Source organism: Lonchura striata, chromosome 5, assembly GCF_050655825.1.
Source record: "Lonchura striata isolate lonStrDom1 chromosome 5, ASM5065582v1, whole genome shotgun sequence".
Taxonomy (NCBI): Eukaryota; Metazoa; Chordata; class Aves; order Passeriformes; family Estrildidae; genus Lonchura; species Lonchura striata.
In genome coordinates, this window is record NC_140707.1 from 27,121,742 (window position 1) to 27,143,979 (window position 22,238).

General features: G+C 52.1%; 1 protein-coding gene across 1 annotated transcript; it reads left to right on the forward strand.

The window, feature by feature from the left end:
- The first annotated feature begins 1,213 nt into the window (after positions 1 to 1,213).
- IGF2 (insulin like growth factor 2) lies at positions 1,214 to 20,596 on the forward strand. The gene is made up of 4 exons (XM_021526741.3): positions 1,214 to 3,047; positions 10,579 to 10,741; positions 17,399 to 17,565; positions 18,012 to 20,596. Exons 1-4 carry the CDS (start codon positions 2,943 to 2,945, stop codon positions 18,252 to 18,254), a joined length of 678 nt encoding a protein of 225 aa, XP_021382416.2. The 5' UTR covers positions 1,214 to 2,942; the 3' UTR covers positions 18,255 to 20,596.
- The last annotated feature ends 1,642 nt before the right edge of the window (positions 20,597 to 22,238 follow it).

Below are 22,238 nucleotides of genomic sequence, written 5' to 3' on the forward strand. Positions count from 1 at the left end.
TGGCCCTCCTCGCAGGCAATGCCAAGGGCTGGAGTTTGGGGTGGAGGCAGCTATTGTTCCAGCTATCTGCAGTGTAATGTTCCTTATGACTGTATTAAATGAAGGGCGGAGGTCACACATCCCTAGTTTAAATTAGGTTTCGACTGACCTTTAACAATATTACACTCGTGGATCCTCTCATAACTCACCGAATAAACTCCCCGAGGGTTTTACCACCTCACTCTTTCCTTCCTACTGTAAGGATGCCCGAGGCTTAATGTGCTTTTCTCCAATTTCGCTTTGATTTCTAATCCTATCCCCTTCCTCCCCCCCAGTACAGATATATTCACTCCTTTAAAGGTGGGGGAAAAGAACCTGTTCCTTTTCTCTTCTGGGAGACAGCTCTTTCTTTTGTGTCTCTTTCTTCCCTTCCCCGCCCCCCTCCTCTTTCTTGACACAATGCACTATTTATTTGCACTGAAGGATAACTAAGAAGCAATTAAAAGATCAAAAGCCACAAACACAAGTAGATCCAGTGGCAACTTGTGGGGTTTATTTTGCTGTGGCTGCTGCTGCTGAATCTCCATCAAACTGCTGCCGTGTTTTTCCCCCAGCCAAAGGACACCTCTCTTACTGGGTCGCCTCTTCCTCCAAACCGACTTTTTTATGATCCCTATTTTTCACCCCCATTGTTTGCTATTGCAGTTGTTTACTGGAAAATCACTTGTTTTTCTCTTGCAGGGAGATTAACCCTCCAAGCTTTCTTTTGTCTACTCTCAGGAGGTCCTTGTGGTGAGCTGGGGGAAGGGAGCTGGGCTCCTTCAGCTATTAACAGTAGCTTACAGCCCCGCTGACCCCCCTGCCAAGGTTGGGTCCGGTCCTTTGATGGGGTTCTGCTTTTGCAGGGAGGAAAGGTGGTTTGATCTTTGTTAAGACCACCTCTGCTGAGCAGTTTGCGAGGACCCACAGTTCGGATTTACTAAGTCCTGGCCATCTAGGAGAAACTCCCACAGCCCAAGGTAAGGAGAAATCCATAGCCCTGGCACACGCTGGCAGATGCTCCGTCTCGTTGACGGTCAGGTCATTTATTTACATGTTTAAATATCAGTGTAGAAGCTGAGAATTGGTGCCTGTGGTCTGATGTGCACGGAAGTGCTTCCTCAGCACCTCCCAGATGTGCCGATGTTTCGGTTGCAGCCTACAGCCCTGACACCAGGACTGCTGGGTGTGATGTGCAGCGACACATCCCAGAGAGCAGCACAGCAAACAGAAGGATGCTAGGGAGGAAAGGAAGGGATGCCCCAAAGCCTAGTGAGAAAGGATAATCCCGTCCGTGTTTTATTGAGCACGTTTAGGGAAATTCTGACCATTGAGAGATGCAGCAAACCTCCCATCCTTGGAGGGAAAAATAAGGTACAAACTTGAAAAAAGCGAAAAACAAACAAACAAAACCATGTTTTTTTTATTGCATGCTGGGGTGAGGACTGCTGCATCTTTGCCCTTTCGCACCACTAGCTACGGCAAGCGCTACCAACCTGCCGCTCAGGTCTCAGGCAGCCCTGCTCCTCTCTGCCCCAGCAAGGGAGCGCGCCGTGGCGCAGGCTGATACGCGTGCCCCTGCGGAGGGGCAGCGCTGAGTGCGGGCACCGGAGGCTGCCTGGGGCTGCCTTTGAAAGCCAGCGGGGATCCTCCCCGGGCCAGACTTGGAAGGCAGATCCAGGGGAGCCGATGCAGCCCGGTGTGCCTGCCCGGCAGCAGCGCAGAGCAGCGGGAGCGCGTTCTGCCCGCGCTGCTGCACACGCACGGCAAAGCCTGGGAAAAGTCCCTTTGGCTGAGAGGCGGCAGTGCTCGCCTGCAGCAGCCGGCGGCAAGCGGGAGCCGCGGAGGAAAGGTGCTGTGCGAGGTGCACGATGCGGGTGCGGAGGGGCAGCGTCCATGTTGTCCGCACGGACACGCAGGGTGGCCGCGGGTCTCGCTGCCGCCCAGGCGGGGCTCGCTGCCCGCAGCGGGGCAGGCGCGGCGGCCGGCCGGGAATGCCCGTGCCTTTGCCGGGAGCTCCTCCGAGCCGAGCGGCGGCTGGCGCCGCCACCTGCGCCCGTGCGCGCCTAGAGCGGGACCCGAGAGAGGACGGACTGGGCGATCTCCCCTCTCCCACCCCGCCGGGACTCGGGGCTCGCCACCTCGCAGCGAGAGGTGCTCAAGGGGTGCCTCCCCCGGTATGTTGGGCAGGGGCTGGGGGTACGGACCCACAGCTCTTCCCCTCACCTGCGGGGCAGCCGCGGATGCGCGCAGCCCCCCTTCCACCCGGGGCCGGCAGAGGGGTAAAGCTCCCATCCCGGGTAGCAGCACGCAAAGAAACCGTGCGGCAAAAACTTTCTATCCCCTCTTCCCTCCCGAGCTGGACTCCGGAGGGTTACGAGAGAGAAGGAGGGAAAAAAGGAAGGGAGGGAGGGAAGAGAGGGGGTTAGACCGCTCTGCAACATTATTGGCTGCGTGGCCGGGCTGGTGCTCGCCGGGAGAGCATGCCCATTGGGGGGGGATATAAAAGGTATAAAAGCCGGAGCGCCCCGCTCGTCTCCTCGCTCGTGGGGCAGCAGCCGGTAGCAGCGGGCAGCGAGGCAGGCGGCCCCTTCGCCCCGATTAAGGATCAAGGAGACGCACTCAGTAAACACAAAAGTGAGAGCCACCCAAGGGGCAGCTAAAGCAGGAGAGAAAAAGAAGGGAAGGAAAAAAAAAAGGGCGAAAAACAACCCAGAAAAAAAAAAAAAAAAAGAGGAGAGGAAAAGAAAGCGCTCGCTCGCTCTTTCTCTAGAATAATAGAATACCTGATCGTAACAAAATAACATCCTTCCGACAAAATCCAGCAGGGACTTGACATACCAAAAAGGCAAGGCGAGGAGAACGTGCCAGGGCGCGAGGAAGGCAAGCCAAAGCCGCGATCGCTGCCAGGGCAGGAGAGCAGCATGTCAAGCACCGGGGCACACACGGATGAGCGCTGCCGGCAGCCCGCCTTCCTCCCCGGCCCGCCGCCGCCGCAAGAAGTTGAGAGCAGCAGCGGCAGTGCCCAGGTAAGCGCCGCTCCGCGCTGGCCCTCCGCGGGCAGAGCACGGTGGGATTCCCCGCGCCGCGGCGGGCAGAGCTGTGCCGCCGTGCCGGGCACCGCCGAGCCATCCCGAGCCATCCCGAGCCGCGCCGTCCCCACGCGTGTCACTAGAGGGACCCCGAGCGCCGGCCCAGCCGCGGCCGGCGGGGCGGCCCCGCTGCGGTGGGGTGCGCGGGGCATCCCCGGGGTCCCTCCCGCCGCCCGCGCCCCCGGCGGGGATGCTGCCCGCGGGGATGCCGCCCGCGGGGATGCCGCCCGCGGGGATGCCGCCCGCGGGGATGCCGCCGGCGCGGTCCCGCGTGGGGAGCGGCGGCAGCGCGCGTGTGCGGGCGGCCGCGGCCGTGCGGGGGCCGGGCCGGGGCTATGCGAGGTCACGCAGGGCTGCGCGGCCCCCGGCTGCCCGCGGCGCTCCCTCCGCGCGGGGCGGCTGCGGGAGCGCGGAGACGCGCGGGGAGGCGACCGGCGCTTCTCCGGCTCCGGAGACCGGGGAGATTATTAAACTCTCTTCTGCAAAACACTGCGGTGTGTTTGGTCTCGGGAGGGATAAAAATACAGAGAGGAAAAACAAGAAAGCGAAGCCAAAATGGAGTGAGAGTTAATGGTTGGCGTGCAGCCTTCGATTTTCTGTGATTTTTAATTTTTTTTTTCTTCTTCTTCCTTCCCAGTTGCTTTTCCCTACAGTAATTGTTTTAAGAGCGCAACTTGGAAAGGTTTTAGCACTCTGTTGAGCAGTAGGGAATTGGGGCACATGAGGGAACTCGGATTTAGCGTAACTGTACCAGCAGATGTGGCTGCCTCCCCTCCAGCCAAGGGTACTTCAGCAGGGTTGCTGATACGCCAGGTCTCACTAGGGTGGTGTGGAGCAATCAAGTGTAAAAACAAGGTTTGTGTGGGTGGTTTTAAACAGACACCTCGGGAGAGCCTCTGCTTTCAACCCAGGCTTCCTATACAAAATCAGTAGTTTTCTTCCAAGTGCTGGGATGTGCTTGGAAGACTGAGGCATGTTTTTCTTTGGGTTTGTTTATTGTCAGATTGTGTGTGTATGTGGGAGGCTTTTTTTTTTTTTTTTCCTTTTACTTTGCAGGGCTCAATGTGTTGGGATTTTTATTCCTCCTCTTGCCTTGATTTAGAGTGGAGTTGAGGAGCCTGGGTCGTGGGGTTTTGTTAAGGATGACTTTGTGCTAAGGACATCTGGAGGTATAAAACTGACTGACACTTCTGATTTGACTTCCACTGTGCTGTTTTGGACCCAACTTGACAATTTTGGTGGGGGTGAATGGGTCAGAGCTGTAAATCTTGTTCCGTGTTGTTGACACCCACACAAGTTCACTCAGCCTTTCAAAGGGGCTATCCCAGCTCCTGTGAAAAATCATTAAGGGATAAAAGATTTAACACCGCAGGTCCCCTCCCACCGCTGCATGAAATTTGAGAGCCAAAATGTGTCTGCGTGTGTGTCCCAGCGCTCTTTCTGACAGGTGATCTTTTTTTCAGCCTGGCTGGAGGGCTGCTGCTCCGACCAGTCAACCTGGAGTTATCAGTGTGTGTCTTCCCCTTGATTCCTATAGGCTTCAGCACGAGTCCAGCTTGTCTCACGGAGCGCCAGAGAAAAGCATTTCTGTACTTTTCTTTTTTTAAATAAAGCAAACACAGCAGGTGAGGTCTTATTTTTAGAGGGACCGAGGAGTTGGTGTGTTTCCAGCAGTGCATACGAGCACTGTGAGTGGCCCACCCTCTCCCAGCTCGTGTCCTGGGGCTGACCTCTCCGATCCTTCTTTGGATTGTCTTTGCTTTTAAAAGCTGATGAGTGTGTTAGCAGGGAAAGCGATATCGGCCTCCCTCGGCATGGTTGTGTGAGGGGTCAGGAGAGGTGGGGGGCACCAGGGGAGGAAGTCTGCCTTGGCGTTACAGCCTGGCTCCGAAGGGGTTAAAGTTGCTCTGCCAAGACATAAAGCAAGTTCAACGTGTTGTGGGAATATCATTTGCCAGTAGACTCCAGTCACCACAGTTCCTGATTTAACAGCTTAACTTGCTGTTAACTTTCCCTGATATACTCCAGGTTTTGGAAGGGAATGCAGAAAGGAGAGAGGAACAATAAAGAAAGAAGTTAAGTGAGGCTACTAAAACAGACTTAAATCCCTTCACTGGGTCCTGCCAGCTGTCTTTAGAAGAGTTAAGCAAGACTGCATTTCCTTTTTTTTTTTTTTTTTAATACAATAAATCAAATATTTCTGGGCTGCATACCAACATTTATGCAATACACTCTTGCTCCCCAGTGGGGTGAGTAAATGGTACTGAATACCCCATTCACCTTTTTCAGCTTGACTTTTCCACAGGCACAGTAGTTCTCCTGCAGCACATATAGGCATGGCACTTCCCTGCCTGCCCTGGCCCCTGTCCCACAGGCAGAGGTGGCAGGTACCTCTCTGGGCTCACAGGATGGAAGGCAAAAAGGTGACCCCCCCATCCAGTGTGAGGCAGAGTGGGCTGCTGATGGGGACGAGCAGTGAACACAAAAAAAGTGAGGGCTAAAAATAGCAGTAGTATTGCCAGCCTCAGCCATATGAATGTCATGCAAGCCAGGTGCCAAGAATCAGAAGGTATTTTATTTTTTTAAAGCCTGAACTAAATAACAAAACCCCTGGTCCTCCTGAGTAGTTTTTATTTGCCTGACAACTCAGTGGTCAAATGTTTTGTGTTTTGAAACTTGCTTCTTCCAAGCTGTGGGTGGTTGGAAATACCGTTTCTCTTTCAGATCAAAAGAGAGGCTCTTCTGTGGCACAGCATGAGGTGATTCCTCTGCCTTCAGGTGCTGCTGTGCCTCTGCCCAAGATGCGGCTCCTGGCTGGTTTTCAGCTGCCAAGGCACCTGCCTCTCCCACTGGCTTCCATTATGCCTTTGCTCCTTGGCATTTTGGGGCATCATGCCCAGCGCCCTGTGCGAGGTTGGGCTGCCCCGTGGGCAGGGGCAGCACTCACTTGGCGCTTGAGAGGCTGGCACATGCCCACGTCCTGCTCCTTGGGGATTGCCACGCTCAGAACCGGGTCAGCTGCCCACTCTCCTGGGGCTGTCCATGGAGAGGAATAGTGCAGAGAGGCAGATGTTCAGCATCTCTCACAGGCAATCATCAGAGTAGTGAAACATCAGTCTGCCCTTTTTTTTTTTTTAAGGGGTGGAGTATGAGGGATGCTGGGATGTGTAAACTGGGGTTTTTCCCTCTGACATGTGCCACTGGGTTTGGGCTGATGACTTTTCCTTTTACCATGCTCCCTTTTAAATATTGCACTGCTCCATAAAGAAGCAAGATTTTTTTTTTTCTTTTTGCTGTCCAAATCCAAATTTTACAGACTGGACCATCTGTCAATTCCCTCCTACGTTGTTCTGTTCATATTAAATTGCAATGAAGGCCAGACTGAAGAAGGAATTAGGTCAGACAGGAGGTTTTGTCTCTGTTTTTGGGGAGATTTTTGTTGCCCAAGAGGCATCATGGTTCGGTTTGCTCAGCACAAGCCTGGATGCGAGGGATGCCTGAGCTGTACTCTGAGACTTGGCAACTGGGCCTTTTAGCACATTGTGGCCTCTTGGCCCCTGACTCCCCAGCAGCTGGACAGAAACTGTCGATCCAGCTGATTCAGCAGCAGATCCTGAAAAAATCCTTTAACAGTCTCGGGTGGGAGGGTGACTGCACTGCAGACCTGCCCTTGGGCTCACTCCCAGCACACCACAGCCACTCAGAGAGAACCCTCTCTGCTGGACCTCTCTGCTGGCTAGGGGCTGCCAAGAGGTTTTTGGGGGTCCCTGGCTATGGGTGCAGTGACGTGTGCCACAAGGCACAGGAGTTCCAAGATAGGAACATCCTGCACATGGCAGCCTGCAGCTGAACTGGTTCTAGTGGCAGCCTGGCTTTGTGTGTGGTGCTGGGGATGCCAGGAAAGGCATGAGAGGGGCATGAAGGATGGAGAGCAAAGCAGACCCTTTCCAGGGAGGGAGAGGCCAGCAGTGTGTGCTGATACCTTGTCTGAGCCTTTCTGCACTGATCATGCTGCTTCAGATGTGAGTTACTCAGAGGAGCTTCAGGTGTGATTCCCAGGATGGTACAGGTCACCTGTGCAACCAAGAGATTCCTCCTGCATCATCCCCTTGCACACTGTGTGGGGTCCAAGCCCTCTTCAGGAGGAATTTGGTGCTCAGGTTGTTGGGCATCTGGCACATCTCACTGCCATCCCACTTCATCCTAAAGCCTTTGAGCTCTACCTGGGCACATGAGGAGCAATAGCAGTCAGCATGGCTGGTTGAACCTGCTTTGGCAAGAATGGGACAGTAGTAGCTGTAGCCTCTCTTCTAGCAGAGATAGGACATTATCCTTTAGGGAAGTGTCCCACTTCTCTTGTGCTGCCTTATTCCTGTTCCATTTCATTTAAGAGAGGCTTTCTAATAAAACAATAAGGTTCTTCCAACCATTGGTGTGAATTTGCTGAATTTGCTCCTGTTCAGCAGCTGAGGAGACCATGCCTATTCTGATGCGTGGGACTAGAAACCGAAAGCTGTGCTGTCTCATGTTTCCAGTGGAGAATGAAGTCTTGAAGGTATTCACAGGGCTTAGACTCATCATGCTGAGCAGCCGTTCAGTTCCTGCCACCAGTGCAGCTGGCATGATGCTTGCACTAACCAGGTGGTGGGCTGCAGGTACCCAGCTGTGCCATGACACCCTCTTTTGTATACATGGCAAGGCAGGTGCAAGCTTTCCTGCATGGGTCTGCTCATCCCTGCTTGTGAGGGAGTGAAGGATCAATTGAAAGATTACTGGGACATGTTGAGCCAGTGATGGCACCCTGGGAGCTTCTATAGCCTTTGTGGGAAGTCTGGGGGCTTCTAATTTGCAAAGTCAGTAGGGCCAAAGGAAGAGGGAAGGGTTTATGGGGTTGAGTTGGGCTGCAGCTCCATCAAACCGGAGAGAAACTGCAGCGCTGGGTAGTAAACAAAGATGCTCTTTGCTTTGCCACCTGGTTTCTCATTACACAGCTACTGGAAGGAGCAGGGAGACTCCAAGGTGACAGCAGAGGGAAAGGGCTGGTGGCTGCTGCGTGGGCAAAGGTGGACTTAGTTGCATTTCACACCTCCACGTTTGCCATGCTCTGGATGATAGCACTGGGGCTCTCCCTTTTCCTGCTGCTTCAGGGGCATTTCCTGGCTGGAGTTAAGGGGTGTGTGGGCACCTGGAAAGAGCTTGTAGTGGAGGCAGGGAAGGCTGCCAGGGGCTTGCAGTGCGGCTTGTGCAGGAGCAGGTATTTTCTGAGGAGCACAAGTGTTTTTCCACAGAAGGTATCAGGTCTCCCCAGCATCAAATATCACCTGCTGACAAAATCTCTCTCTCCCCTTGCTTTAGAGCATCTCACCCTTTACTTCAGACTGAATGTGGAGGAAAAATGGTATTTGTCACCTGTGCCACCAATCAACTCCTTCGTGTCGGGTCTGGCTCTGGCTTGGGGAGGTCAGCATGCAGCCTGCTCATTAGCCACAGTGCCCACAGCCAGCATGAGCCTAACTGGGGGCATGGGATCGTGTGGGTGTCCTGAAGTCCCATATGATGTCTTTGATGGCAACACTGGCTGGTGGCAGATCTGTCACCCCGGCAATGAGTGCTGGCACTACCTGAGACCTGGGGGCACCAGCAATTGCATGTAAAAAAGGGGCTGAAAAAGGGACAGGAGGGTGGTTGGTCTGTTGTCAGGTGGAGGTCTGATTCCTGACGTTGCAGCACCAGGGGCATGACTCCAGCAGTGAAAGTGATGCTGTGTTCATGTTGGAGAGGCCCAATAAACAACTGTGGGCCACTTGATAAAAAAATCGAGGTGAAAAGGTGCTGGTGGTAAAACACTGCAGCTTGGCAGCATGGTGTCAGAGGCTGGTGCCATCCCTCTGCTCCTACTGTAATACAGAACAAAGTCCCTGCAGTGTGCTGAAGGGACCATTGTGACTGGAAAACCTGGTCCTGGTCCCATCACTTGCTGATTTGAGACCAGCTTGTTCCCAGGGCTGCTGCCTCTCTTGTCCAGAGCTTTGGAGGGTTTCTGCCAGTGCTGATCTCAATCAGCGCAGGCTGAGCAATACTATGGCCATCAAAACTCAAGCAGGAGGAACGTCCCCCACAGCCCACCCAGACCTTGAAACCTCTGTTTTGGCTTTGCCTGCTGCTGCTCCCTGTCCTCCTGCTGCTCAGAAGAGCTCATGACTTGTAAGCATGATGCATTTATAGCGGTGACAATTTGAGCTACGTGCTACTAAAAATTCGGGAGCAAGGGTGTCTTTATTGCTGGCAGGACCATAGTGGGGCCTCGGGGGACCTGGGCTAATTTCCTGGCTGTGCTGCAGACTTCCCCTGTGACCTTGGGTGAGTCATTTAATCTATCCTGGGCTTCGGCTCCATCTCCGAGCATCCCGGGGGGGTGAGGTAATATTCATTAACTGATATTATTCTCGAGTTGCTCAGATGCTATGGTGATGAAAGGTGGATGTGAGACCTAGTGTCTTGGTTGAATATTAGCAAGGAGAGAGGGTGCTCTGCTTGAGATTAGGGTTGCCACCCACCGTCTGCTATTTTGATGTACATCTCTTCATTTTGAGCTTACATGTCTGGTCAAAACCCAGTGTTATTTGGCTGTACGTGAACTGTGAGGCTCATCACTGAAGGACCATTATGCCTTGAGCCATTCATGGGTTTTGCCCCATCCAGTGGGGCGATAGCACTCTTGCTTTATACCTGCAGAGGTTGACACGGAGGTAAAGCTGCTTGCTGGAGCTGAGTCTTTGGGTTAGTTAGCAAATATCCAGGGAGCTTTTTTTTTAACGCTTTGCACTGTCTGACACTGCCTTTACTCTCCCCAGTGATGCCTCAGGTGTGTTTCCCATGGGACCATATTATTCCTGGGGGATGTCTTCTCCTCTTGTCAGCAAACACAGCTTGTGCAATCAGCCTCTTGATTGCTTGAGCCTCATCTCTCTCATGCCCGGGATAAAAGCTCTTCTTCCCAGCTTTCCTCAAAAGCAGCTCTAGGACAGGTCGAAGCTTCACTTGATTTCGCTTTGCATGGACATGTTTTCAGACAGGACACAAAAACTTGTCATCAGAAGAGGAAAAAAAACCACCTACTGATAGTATTTGAATGAATTCCCTTTTAAAAGGAGGAAAAAAAAAATCACACTGTTGAAAGAGCAGGGGAAATAAAAACCTTTAAGAGGTAGGCTGAAGCGGGATTTTCCAATGGAAAAAGCACTTCAATGCACACCTTGTGTGCCCAGAGCTGCTGCCCGGCGGGCCGAGCGCAGGGAGCTGGGCTCACCCCGCGGCTGTCGCAGCGCTGCCGCTCCTTCCCTGCAGCAGCAGCAGCATCCCGACACGGCTGGGCATCACCTCGGCGGCGCGCTGCGGGCAGGGGCAGGGCCGGGGAGGTGGCGGAGGGGTCTGTCCCGCGGTGCTAATGCTGTCCCTCTGTCCCCAGGTGCAGAGGATGTGCGCGGCCAGGCGGATGCTGCTGCTGCTCCTGGCTTTCCTGGCCTACGCGCTGGACTCGGCCGCCGCCTACGGCACGGCGGAGACCCTGTGCGGCGGGGAGCTGGTGGACACGCTGCAGTTCGTCTGCGGGGACAGGGGCTTCTACTTCAGTAAGTGCTGGGCACCTGCCCCCACCCCACACCTTGCCTCCGCAGAGTCAGGCCGGGAGGGAAAGGAAGGGTTTCCCAGCCCCATGCCTTTCCTGATTTCCTGGAGAGGAGCAAGAAAATGGACATGCGCTTGGCACTGGTTTTGGGGACTGTCTGGTACCACGGGGAAGCTGGGTCCCGCATATGGTGCTTGGGATAGTCAAATGTCTCTGGGGAACCGTATGTGGCTGGTTCCCCAGTGAGATAAGGGCAAGTCATTATAATAATGAGGATGTCTGCAGCCAGTGCTCTGCTGAGCTTGGGTCCTGGTTTATTTTGAAACTTTGCTGCCTAAGCATTGCATCCTGATAGCAGGAAGGAAGCTGAGCACTCTCCCCTCCCGGGTAGGCTTTGATTGGGTATAGCAGTACATTCTAGGCTGTTCCCAAAACTTTGTGACAATGCTTTGTGGCTTCCCAGCTACCACTGGTGAAGTTGTTGTTGAAGAGTGATGTCTTACACCTTTGCAGGGCAGCTAATGCAAAAAAATGCAGCACAGCTGTTGTGTGCATCGTGCAGATGGCTTCAGACCAGCTGACTACAGCGGGCTTTCCACCAGGGTGCTTTGGGTCTTTGGACCATTGGTAGTACAATGGATTGGCTGGTAAACAGGGAGGGTGAGGAGTAAACCAGTGACAATGGATGCTCAGTAATCTGCGGGCAAAGGTGCCTCAAGTGTGAAAACCTTGTTTTGGTGTTTCGGTGCCCTGCTCTGCTTGGGAGTGGGAAGACACTGTGTCTTGCTCCCCACTTAGGACTGAGCCACAGGGTGACTGACTACAGGAAAGTTGCAAAGCTAAATGGAGGGGAAGAGGATGGAGATACCAGATGCACATGGTGCTTTTGGCACTCTTGTCTCTGCCTTGGGAAAAGGAATTTAAAAGTCACTTTCAAGTAAACAGGGTGGTTTTTTGGAGGAGTAGGGTTGAGAGCCAGCCTCCCTCTTGTTACAGTCTGATTGTGCAGGGAATGATTTTGGACATCCTTCTCCAACCTGGATGTCCCTTCCCAACCTGGATGCTTCACTAGACTTGTCTCCTGCTGCCTGCTGATATTGAGTAGAGAGAGGCGCAGGGATCCCACACCCAGGCACAGCAGGGTTCAGGTTGGGAAGGGTTTCAGGTTCAGTTTTGGGCAGTGGGTCAGGCTGCAGGTGGCTTTGCAGCCCTCTGGGGGCAATCCCCCTGCCCCATCCCGGCTGAGCAGCGGGATCTTCTCATGGCTCTCTGGGTGGTGTTGGCAGGCAGTGCCTTTGGGTGCTCTGGGTGCACTTCCTTGCTGTGATGGAGCCAAGCAGCAAGTGTTTGCGTGGCAGCTGCCCTTCCTCTCTTCATCTCCCCTTCCCTTACCAGCATGGCAAGGAGGCAAGTGCCTCTCCTGCTCTCACAGCTCTCCTTCTCCCTCTATATGTAGAGGAGCATCTGTCTCCCTCCCTGCTTTCTCTTCCCTCCTCCCTCTCTCTGGGGATGAAAGGGAATGGGGCTTTTGTTTTAAGGTCAAACTGACCTCCTTTCACCTCAAATAACCCAGCTGCCCAGGCCAAAATAAAAACACTTTTGAAGGCAGACAAGTCTCTTGGTGCCAAGTAGCCAGTTGGGTGCTTGCAAGGGGGTTCTTACTTTATTTATTTTTGTCCTCTCTAGTCCTCACCTTTTTGAATATTTCTGGTGAGACCAGGTACTGGGGGTGAAACGCAGTCCAATATTTTAACCCTTTCAGGATCTGACCAGCCTGTGCCATGCACGGCTGAAGATGTTTGGGCAATGCCTCTACTTGATGAAGGTTTTGGACATCCCCATTTCACTTATTTTTTTCCTCTCTACCTCCATCAGTTGGTCTCATTAGTGGTTATTTCTGACCCTGTTCATCTTCACTCCTAAACCACACTATTGTCACCAGGGCACAATTGTGTTGCACCATTGTGGGCTTACATCTTAAAACTGGGCCTTGGGTTTGTATTGAGCATCTCACAGCTTGGGATGTGTGACCTGATGAGCAGCCTGTGCTAAACCAGCTGTTCACACAGGAAAGGAATGACTTGGGGAGCCTCATCCTGTGCGTATCTGAGGGTCCCCTTGCTGGACAGGCTGGTAATACTGAAAAAAACCAAAAATGGTATGAAAATCCATTATTGCTTTTTTTTGCTGAAGCAATTATTTAAGATCTTGTGATGCTCTGCATTCTTGCAAGAGAGCACTTAGCTAGTGAAACTGGCTGTGGAATACAGTGATCTTTGCATCAGTGCAAGGGGGATGCACGCATGGATGGTGTCCTGGGAGGCACCACGGCTGGCAGGTGCTTGGGGCTGAGAATGTTGAGGCTGCCTTCAGGAGCTGGGGCTGCAGAAGAGCTGCACTAACAGGAGCAGGGCCATCAGCACTGAGGTTATCTAGCAGTGGGACATGGTGGACATGGTGATGCCAGCTCTGTATCTAGCCCAGGCATGCATGGGCAAGCTAGAGCTGAATCTGAGCACACTTTGCTCTGCACTGGTGATGCTTCCTCCCTGTGACTTTTAAGTCTTTTGGCTTGGCTGGCAGCTGCTCTCAAGGTGGTGGCTTCCTGCCACGACACTGTGGCAGGGTTGGTACCCCTGCACCCCAGCACCCACCCGGGGACAGCGGCACAGCCCACGGAGGGATGCTGAGTCCAGCCTGGAGTGAAAAGCAGGGCAGGTCGAGAGGAAGCCTCAGCCCTGAAGTTGCTGTCATGAAGAGCTGGCAGGGAGGGAGAAGGGGCTGCAGGGGGAGAGGCGGCCGACTTCTCTGTAAACAACAGCTCCTGTTTCCTCCTTTCCAACAGCTGATAAGAATTTAGCTCTTTGCAGCCGCTTGTGCTGACGGGGCACATTCTTGCGCACCCGCCGCTCCTCCGAATAATACTAGGAAAAAGCAGGGGGGAAAGTGCGGAGCCGGGGTGGGGGAGGGCCAGGCCGGGGGCACTGGGACGGGGCCTGGTGCTGCACAAAGGCCCCCTTGTTGCTCCCAACATTCCTGCGACAGGGGCACGGGGACTGTTTACACCCAAAGTCCCCTTCCACTCGGCTGACCGCCTGATTGACCGGAGGAGAGGGGACCCAGCCAGGGTGGCACCAGCACCGTGCACCCTCCCCGCAGCATCTGTGCAACCCCGCTGAGGGTGGGGAACCAGGAGCAGTGGGGTGCTCATGCCAGGGAAGGGACCCTCCTGTTCCCCATGGCAGTGGGCACTGTGCCTCCTCTGGCGTAGCTGAGCTGCAGGTACACGGCCTCTGGGTTTTCCCAGGAATGGGTTTGGCTTTGTGCCACTCCTGGGATGCCCTGTCAAGAGAGCCTGTACCTAGGCAGGAATAACCCCAGGCAGCTGGAGGGCTTCACGCTGCCAGGGTTTGCATCACAGGACTTTGCATCTCAGGGCTTGTCCCCTCAGCAGTGCTGTAGAAGGTTTCGGCGAAGCACAGTTTTGGGAAAAAGGGAGCCTAGCCATTCATTGAAGGCCGAGAGGAAGAACATTTCCTCAGCAGGAGGAGGTCGTTGCTGTGATGGGAAGTGGTTCGCGTGCCCCAGCAATGCCGCAGCCTGCTGCCCACACAGCCCTTGCGGGCAAGAGACAGAGTGGCAAAACCCTCCCTGAGTTTGGCAGTGGTGGTACAGTGAGATGCCACCCATGGGCAAAAGCCAGGAAATTCAACCTTTAGTCTCTGTGTAAATTGTGTTACAGAACAAGCGCTCTTCCCAATCCAGGTCAGCAGCAATATTGCTGTTAGCCAGCAATGTCCTGTTGTCTCCAGGTACTTTCTGAGACTAAATCCCTGTTTGTTATGTTTGCTTATTTTTTTTTCCTAAAGTAACTCTCCCCTGGAGGATTGTAGTGGCGTTTGGCAAGGTCCACACGGACAATTATGTAATGGAAACGTGCCCTATCGGAGAGTCACGGTGGAGCTGGCAGTGGTGCCGGCAAGGGGAGCCGCTTGCAGCAGTTTTGTGCAGGAGAGAAAGGGTAGCGCATTGGAGCTGCAGGCAGGGGCAGCAATCAAGGAGGAAGAGGCTTTGTCACTGTGGTGGTCCCTGCTGGGAGCTCACCCTGGTGGTGTGACACCTGGGCATTTGCAAACACACGCTGTCGTGATCTTCCCATGTGTACCTACACCAGAAATTGCCCTTGAAGGCGCAGTGGTGAATATAATCCCGCTTTCCTTACTGTTTTTCTCCTCTCCTCTTCTTTCCAAACAAACACATAGCTGCAAGTGGGAAACTTCTGTTTTTGAGAGGAGATATGTAACCTTTGAAAACCTCAACTTCTCCTCAAACCATGTGTGTCATCACTTGTGCAACCTTCTGTTCAGCGGGAGTGTGAATGTAGCCCTTAGGGAATGTGCTAGCAAGAGGGGGTGACTTTAATTTTTTCTCTTTCCCTTCTGAACTCTCTCCTTCTGCCCATATCAGGATGCCTTTGTGGAGCAGCTTTAATGCTTCAGCAGCCTGCCATGGATTGAGCTGGGCACTGGAATTGATAGGACCTAAGCAGGGGCTAAGTGTGGTGTGGGGTGTTGCTGGAGTGCACCTGTCCCATGTAGCTCACTAGGTATTGCATGCACAGAGAAGAAAACATGCAGCTGTCCCTAAACTGGCTCCTATCCCTTTCTCCGTTGGCTATCACAACCCAGACTGCTACTCTGGCATCACTTGAGCTGTGGGCACCCAACACATCTGCCCTACCTTTCAAGGGAGAGCCCAATCCAGTATTTATTGACCACAAGAGAGAAAATTAAACTCCTAAAAGTGATCCCTTCAATGAACCTTTGCCAAGGGTGAACCAATCTTGTCATCTCCCTGTGGGGCTGGTTAAAGGTCATGCCGAAGTTCTTCTAGAGAAAAAGAAAAGGAAGGTGGTGGCACAAGGGGGATGAATATGGACAACAAAGCATTTGGAGTGACTCCCACAGGCAGGTCTCATGGTATGGGTCAGCTGCCCCATCAACCAGCACACTGATGTTGTGTTTGTTTGTGTGACCTCTGAGCATGGTGGAAATGCACCAGCATGGACCAGAGGGCTCCTGGCCTATGGGAACATGATTGATTTTAACAGAGAACAGGTGCTCTGCTGCCAGGTTATTACAGATGCAGCAGCAAGGTGTTTTTGCAGTGTTTTCATGCCAGCATTGTACACATAGGGCTCTGTTGTGCATGGAGAACTGTATTGAATATGCATGTCTGCATTGCACATGTGGGGCTGCATTGAATGCACAAAACCCCATCCCACAAGCACATCTGTGTTGCACATCTGGGGCTGCTTCTCATATGTGGGTTTGCACTGTATGCATAGAGAACTGTGCTTTACAGCCTTTGTCCTAAGGCACTTGGGGTGGGCATCCAGGGTGGGACACCCTCCAGGGAATGTGGTCAGCTCCATGTAAGCTAGGCTTAGGTCTTTGCCAAGGCCTAAGACTCGAGTGCCTGCTTCATCAGGAGTGCAAGGGGTGTGGATCATGTGTCATACACAGGGCTGGTGTGGACAATGATGTGTGTTCCTGCAGGCCAGCTGGGAGGTGAGGGCTCAGCATGCCACAGTGAGCAGTGCCAGGCATTGTGCTTACATCACTCGCTCTCAATTCTCCCTGTGCCCAACATCTCCTGGCTGAGATGTGGTACTGGATCCTGTTTGAAAGCCCTACTGTTGCTGGCCTCTGCTTCCTTCCCTCGGAGCACCTTGCACTGGGAAGAGGTGCTCGTGGCAGTGTGCAGAAGCCTGGCTGCAAACCCCACAACAGCACAAGAGCATAACATGCTACATGCAAAAGCATGGAGAAAATCCTTTTGTTTTGGGCCGGTTTACATTCTGGAAGGCACAATTCCCAAGAAAACTTGCTTTGCATCAGAAATTCAACTTTACCCGTCTCTTTTATTTTGACAGGGGGAGGAAAAATGGTAAAACTGATGTAAGCTTTTCCTCTGGAGCAGTTTGGCCATCCTTAAGTATTGATATGAAATGCACTTGGTCATTGCTGCACCAGACATGGGCTTTTGCATCCTTCCGCAGGCAGAAATGGGAGAGGAACCCTTATTAAAAGATTAAGTTTAATAGCTATTCTTGGCAGGTGTGGAAGCCTGTATTCTTTCTGCAGCTGTCTCAGAGCTGTCCCATCTGGTAAAATTTAGCCGCCTTGGTTCGCTTCACCTGCCTGAGTGTTGATCCAGCGGAGGGAGGTTGGCAGCCACAATGCTGTGCTGATTCTTTCTAATAAAATTTGCTTGCCAGGATCAGCATCGGAGACGGTCGCAGTAATTGGCACAACGCTGGCGGTCAGGCTGGGCTTGAGCTTCCTCACCTCAGCTGGGCCCAAGAAGGCCACCTGTGCCAGAGATAGAGGAGGGAGATAAACCCCCCTCATTTAAAGTGCCTTTAAACTGCTGCTGGAGGCACGTGTTGGCATCAGTAGCATTTGTCTGGGAAAGTCTTAACGTGAGACTTGGCTGGTTGGCGGGCGTGTGTCAGCTGGTCTGGGAGAAGCGCTGCTGTGTTTGAAGGATGTGGAGCCCACCAGTCTCTGGTGGCTGGTGGTGGAGGGATGCCTACAAAGAACTGGGGAGAGTGTCCAGCCCAGGTTGGTGACTAATGCCAGGGTCTCTGCTGTTGCAGGTAGACCAGTGGGACGAAATAACCGGCGGTTCAACCGGGGCATCGTGGAGGAGTGCTGCTTTCGGAGCTGCGACCTGGCTCTGCTGGAAACGTACTGCGCCAAATCCGTCAAGTCGGAGCGTGACCTCTCTGCCACCTCCCTGGCGGGCCTGCCAGCACTCAGCAAGGTGAGGAGGCTGCAGGGATGGTGGCCCTCCTCTGAAATAAACAGAGAGAGAAAAGACGGGAAGGCCATGGGTGGAGAGAACAAACCCCAGCTGCAGGGTCTGATGTTTCTGCAGAGCTTTTGAGAAACAGCCACCACTGGCAAGTCATGCCAAATAGCCTGCCAAAAGTCAGCTCTTAGTAAGGTGGGGAACCAGAGGTGGGCTGAGTCACAGAGTCATAGCATGGTTTGGGTTGGAAGTGACCTTTAAAGGTCATCTAGTGCAACCGCCCTGCAATAAGCATCTACTGGATCAGGTTGCTCAGAGCCCTGTCCAACCTCTCTGTGACTGTTTCCAGGGATGAGGCAATATTTCCATGGGAGGGATGGAGGTCCAAGAAGGGAATCCCCATCTGGAGAGCGGGCAGTCTTGAGTGGAGGCTAACACTGCTATCCCTCTCCTTGCAGGAGAGCTTCCAGAAGCCCTCGCACGGCAAGTACTCCAAGTACGACGTGTGGCAGAAGAAGACCTCCCAGCGGCGGCAGCGGGATGCGCCCAACATCCTGCGGGCTCGCCGGTACCGGTGGCAGGCGGAGGGGCTGCAGGCGGCCGAGGAAGCCAAGGCGCTGCACCGTCCCCTCATCTCCCTGCCCAGCCAGAGGCCCCCGGCGGCGCGAGCCTCCCCGGAAGCGGCTGGCCCCCAGAAATGAACCCTGACCAGCTGTCTCGATTTTTGATCTCCTGGGGGAGGGCGGGAGGACTGGCGATTCCCGACCCCCAAGCCCCTCCGTCCCCAGGGCCGCTGAGCCGAGGAGCAGGGCGGCGGGGCACCCTCACGCCGCTCCGGCCCCAACCAAACAACTGACACAGCAAGGAGGGGATGGCGGCGGCGGTGGCGAGTAGCACCGCTCCCACGGCATCTTCCTTTTGGGGTGGGGGGGAGGGTTGTTTCGTTTCCCACACCTGTTTCGTTTCCCCGCGCCCCCGGTATTTCCAAACCTGTACTTGCGAAGGGACAGTCTGGCACTTGAACTTTTTGCTGCTGGGTGCTGCGTGACATCCTCAGTGCCAATGCCAGAAGACAAAAGAAAGAGCAAGAGGAAAAAAGGATATGAAGTTAAATCCTTTTTTTAATCTTTTTTTTTTTCTCGAGAAGCGTCCATTCCGTGTCTTTCTTGACAATAAAGTGAAAAAAACAATAGAACGGGGAGAAACATTGAGGGATAAAAATTTTTTTGCCTCATTCCCACCCCACTTTTTTTCTTCTTCTTTTTTTTTCTTTTGGTTTTTTTTTTTATTTTTATAACTTTCTTTTGCACCTTTAAAAGAAAAACGTACCTGAGAAGAAGTTCCGAGGAGCCCCCATCTGCGTTTTTGTGTGTGTGCTTCATTACAAGATTCCAAATCGACTTGCACCTTTTTTGAAATCACCGATGACGGGAGAAAGAGAGGAAGAGGAGAGAGAAAGCAAGAAAGAGAGAAGGAAAAGGAAAGGGGAAAGAAGAAAAAAAGAAAAAAAGTGAGCTGATGCTCACTTTAAATGGAGGAGGCGTCTGCATTGCACATTTGCCACGGATTTAGTTGATTTATATATATAATATATTATATAACTTTTTTGGCAAAAAAGCACTATTTTTATGGGACATTTTGTGTAGTATCTGAAGAGGGATTGTAATGTTTAAAATGTGTTATGGTGCTAAAGTAAGTTGGAAGGGAAAAAACCCAGAAATAGCAAGGGAGGGTGGGGAGGGAAGGACAAGATAGCGAATACTGAACTTGAAATTTTAGCTTTTCGTTTTAGGAAAAGTGTGATAAATGTGTTTCTTTTCTCTTCTGAAATATAGCTTGGTCATGACCATATGAGCTAGTTGGCTGTTACTCATGTACACAGATGCACGCACACACAGAATACATCGACACGCATCCTTTTTTTTTTTTGTTTAAAAATAAACAAAAACAACACAACCACCGCAACTTAGACTGAAAGGGAACTGTTCTGGAGACAAACTATTTTGAACAGTGAAGGTGTTGCCAGTTAGAACTCAAGGCCCTGCTTCTGCACAGACCCCCTGGCCATGGAGACCCCCTGGATCCCCTGGAGCTTGGCTTCCCGAGCCGAGGGGAATCTTGCTGGAGTGCCGATGGTCCAGCGAGCAGGCGGGCAGGCTGCCCTCACACCCAGCCCCTGCAGAAGCAGCAGTTCCACGCCCTGCCATCTCCTTTTCCTTCTCTTGCCCTTTGCGTCCTTCTCGCCGGCCCCTGGCGTCCCTGCCCTCCTCCCGCAGGAGGAAGGGCTGCACCTGTGCCGGGGCGGCCGCAGGGCTGGGGCTGCTGCAGGGGATGGGGCAAAGGCCAGTCTCTGGCTTGAGCCTCGGGACTCGGTGAGCGGATGGGTTTGAGAGGTGGGCAGAGGGCTGTAAAATAGGTTGGGTTTAAAATAATATATATTATCTGTCTAGAAACCGTAAAAGGGGGGGGAATCAATTACATCTCCCTAATATACTCTCACTTGCTAATAAAATGGGGACACTCTGTTAACCAGTTCTGTACTTGCTTTGTCTTATATATCCATACATTTAAAACATAAAAAAAAAAAAGACTACTTGAATTGTATTCTATTTCGTGGTTTGGAGGGGAGGGCTAGGGGAGTCTTGAGAGGGGGAGGATTTTAATGTATAATCCTTTTGTTTGTTATTACCTTGCAATGTTGAGCCATGAAGCCTTTGTTTAAAAAAAATGGCACTGCAATACACGACAAAGAGAATCCTTTATTTATTTTATTAAATATATATGGAAAAGAATGAAAATCAGTCCAAATTAGGGAGGGGGGAAGGGAAGGGGGGGGTGGGGAGGCAGACTAAAAACAGAGAAATTGCAAATAATTGACTTTTTTTTTTTCCTTTTCATGTGTCTTTTTTTAAAAAAAACTTAGTTTTTATTTTTTAAAAAGAGAAGTAAAAGCTTTCCTGGATGCTTTGTACCAAAAAAGAAAAAAAAAAAAAAAAAAAAAAGAAAACCTGTTAAGCAAATAAATATCCATCCAGAATATGAAGCCTGACTTTTTCTTTTACTTTTCTTTTATTTTTGTTCCTGGGGTGAGAGTTGGGTGGGAAGAAGGCCATGCTAAGAGCCACTCCCTGTGGAGGAGCAGGGTGCGCTGCAGCTCCTATTTTGAAGTTCAAAACTGCAAGAGAGTGTACAGTACCCTTGAACACAAGATGAAACCTCAGTCCTGTGGCAGGTGCCCCCCCTGAAGCCCCCAGTCATCTGCCCAGTGATTCTTGGTGAGATCTGGGGTTGCTTCCCAGCAGCTGTTGGACTTTGCTTAGTATTTACCAGTTCGGGTTGTTCCCAGGGACCTGAAAGCTGGATGGGAACTGAAGATGGCAAAAAAGAACAAACAAACGTGTCTAGGTTAGGTTTCCTGATAGATGGAGCTTCTCTGGTTTCTTGGGGTAGATTTAGCTTTACTTTATGTCTTTAGAAATCCCAAACGTCTGCTTTTCATCATGTACAACCATCAGGCACCACTGCAAATAGAAGGTAGAACACTGAAGTTCCAGTTTGGTAGTAGAACAACCGTGGGTAAAACAGTACCCACAGTTTCTTTCAAATATTTGCAATAAAGAGCAACAAAAAAAAATTCACACAGTTTTTCCTTTTGGGATTTTTGTGGTTGGTCAGGAGGGGTTTTGCACAGATGTAGGGCTGACTGCTTCCTCTGGACATATGCTTTATTCCAGGTGGAGAAAGGATGTGTCTGCCTTTCTGACCATATTCCAAGACCTGGCACAGGTTTTGTTCACATTAAGATGTGTCTCAATGAAGAGTGAGGACTGATTTCATTGTGGCTTCTGGTTGTAACTGATGGAAATTTTGCTTTCGGGAACTTTGCTCCTCTTCTGCTCTTTGTTGTATAAGCCACTGTCATGGGGGGTGTTTAAAGCTGATTAAAAAGCAAGAAAAAAAATCTTTGGCCAAATATCTTGCTGCATTTCCCAGGAAGGAAAGCAACAAAGCTGGAAGCACCATAAGTGTGATGATGATGTTTCCAAGCACGGCTCTTCATAAACCCTCTGTTTTGCTTTTTCCTATCAGGAGTCACCATGGGGCCAGACCAGAGCAGCTAATTTCTTTGGATAGTAAGAGACTTCAAAATATGCCATTTTGCCTTTTGGCTTGTCAAGGACTGCCTTTACTAGCAAGGAGAGGCAGAAGCTGTCTCTGAGCATCATCCTGGCCAGAGGGTGGGAGTCTGGATGAAACTGCATCTTTGCTTTGTCTCAAGCGTCTTCTGTTGCCTGCAAAGGCTCTTTGCAAGGTGGGAGGTAAGTCATGGGCTTAGCCTGGGAATTTCAGACAGCAGGCTTGAGAACAAACCCAAGCCTGCCATGTTTTCTCAGACGGATGGGCAGAACTGGTTTTTGGAATGATGCCTCTATGTGCAGGCAGAGCTCTGAGTGTTTAGCTGCTGAATTGCGGGAGTGTGGCAGACTGCAGCAGTGAGGGGCAGTGATCCCTGGGGAGGCACAGCTGGCATGTCTGAGTTTTAATGCACCTCCATGTCCAGCTCAGCTGGCCCAGGGACCTCCACCCACTGCCCTGCTGATGTGCAGGTGGTGAAGGTGGGGAGGCAAAGGTTTCAGCAGAGAAGTCCTAAGTGCTGCTTAGAGGCCCAGGAACAACTGGGAGAG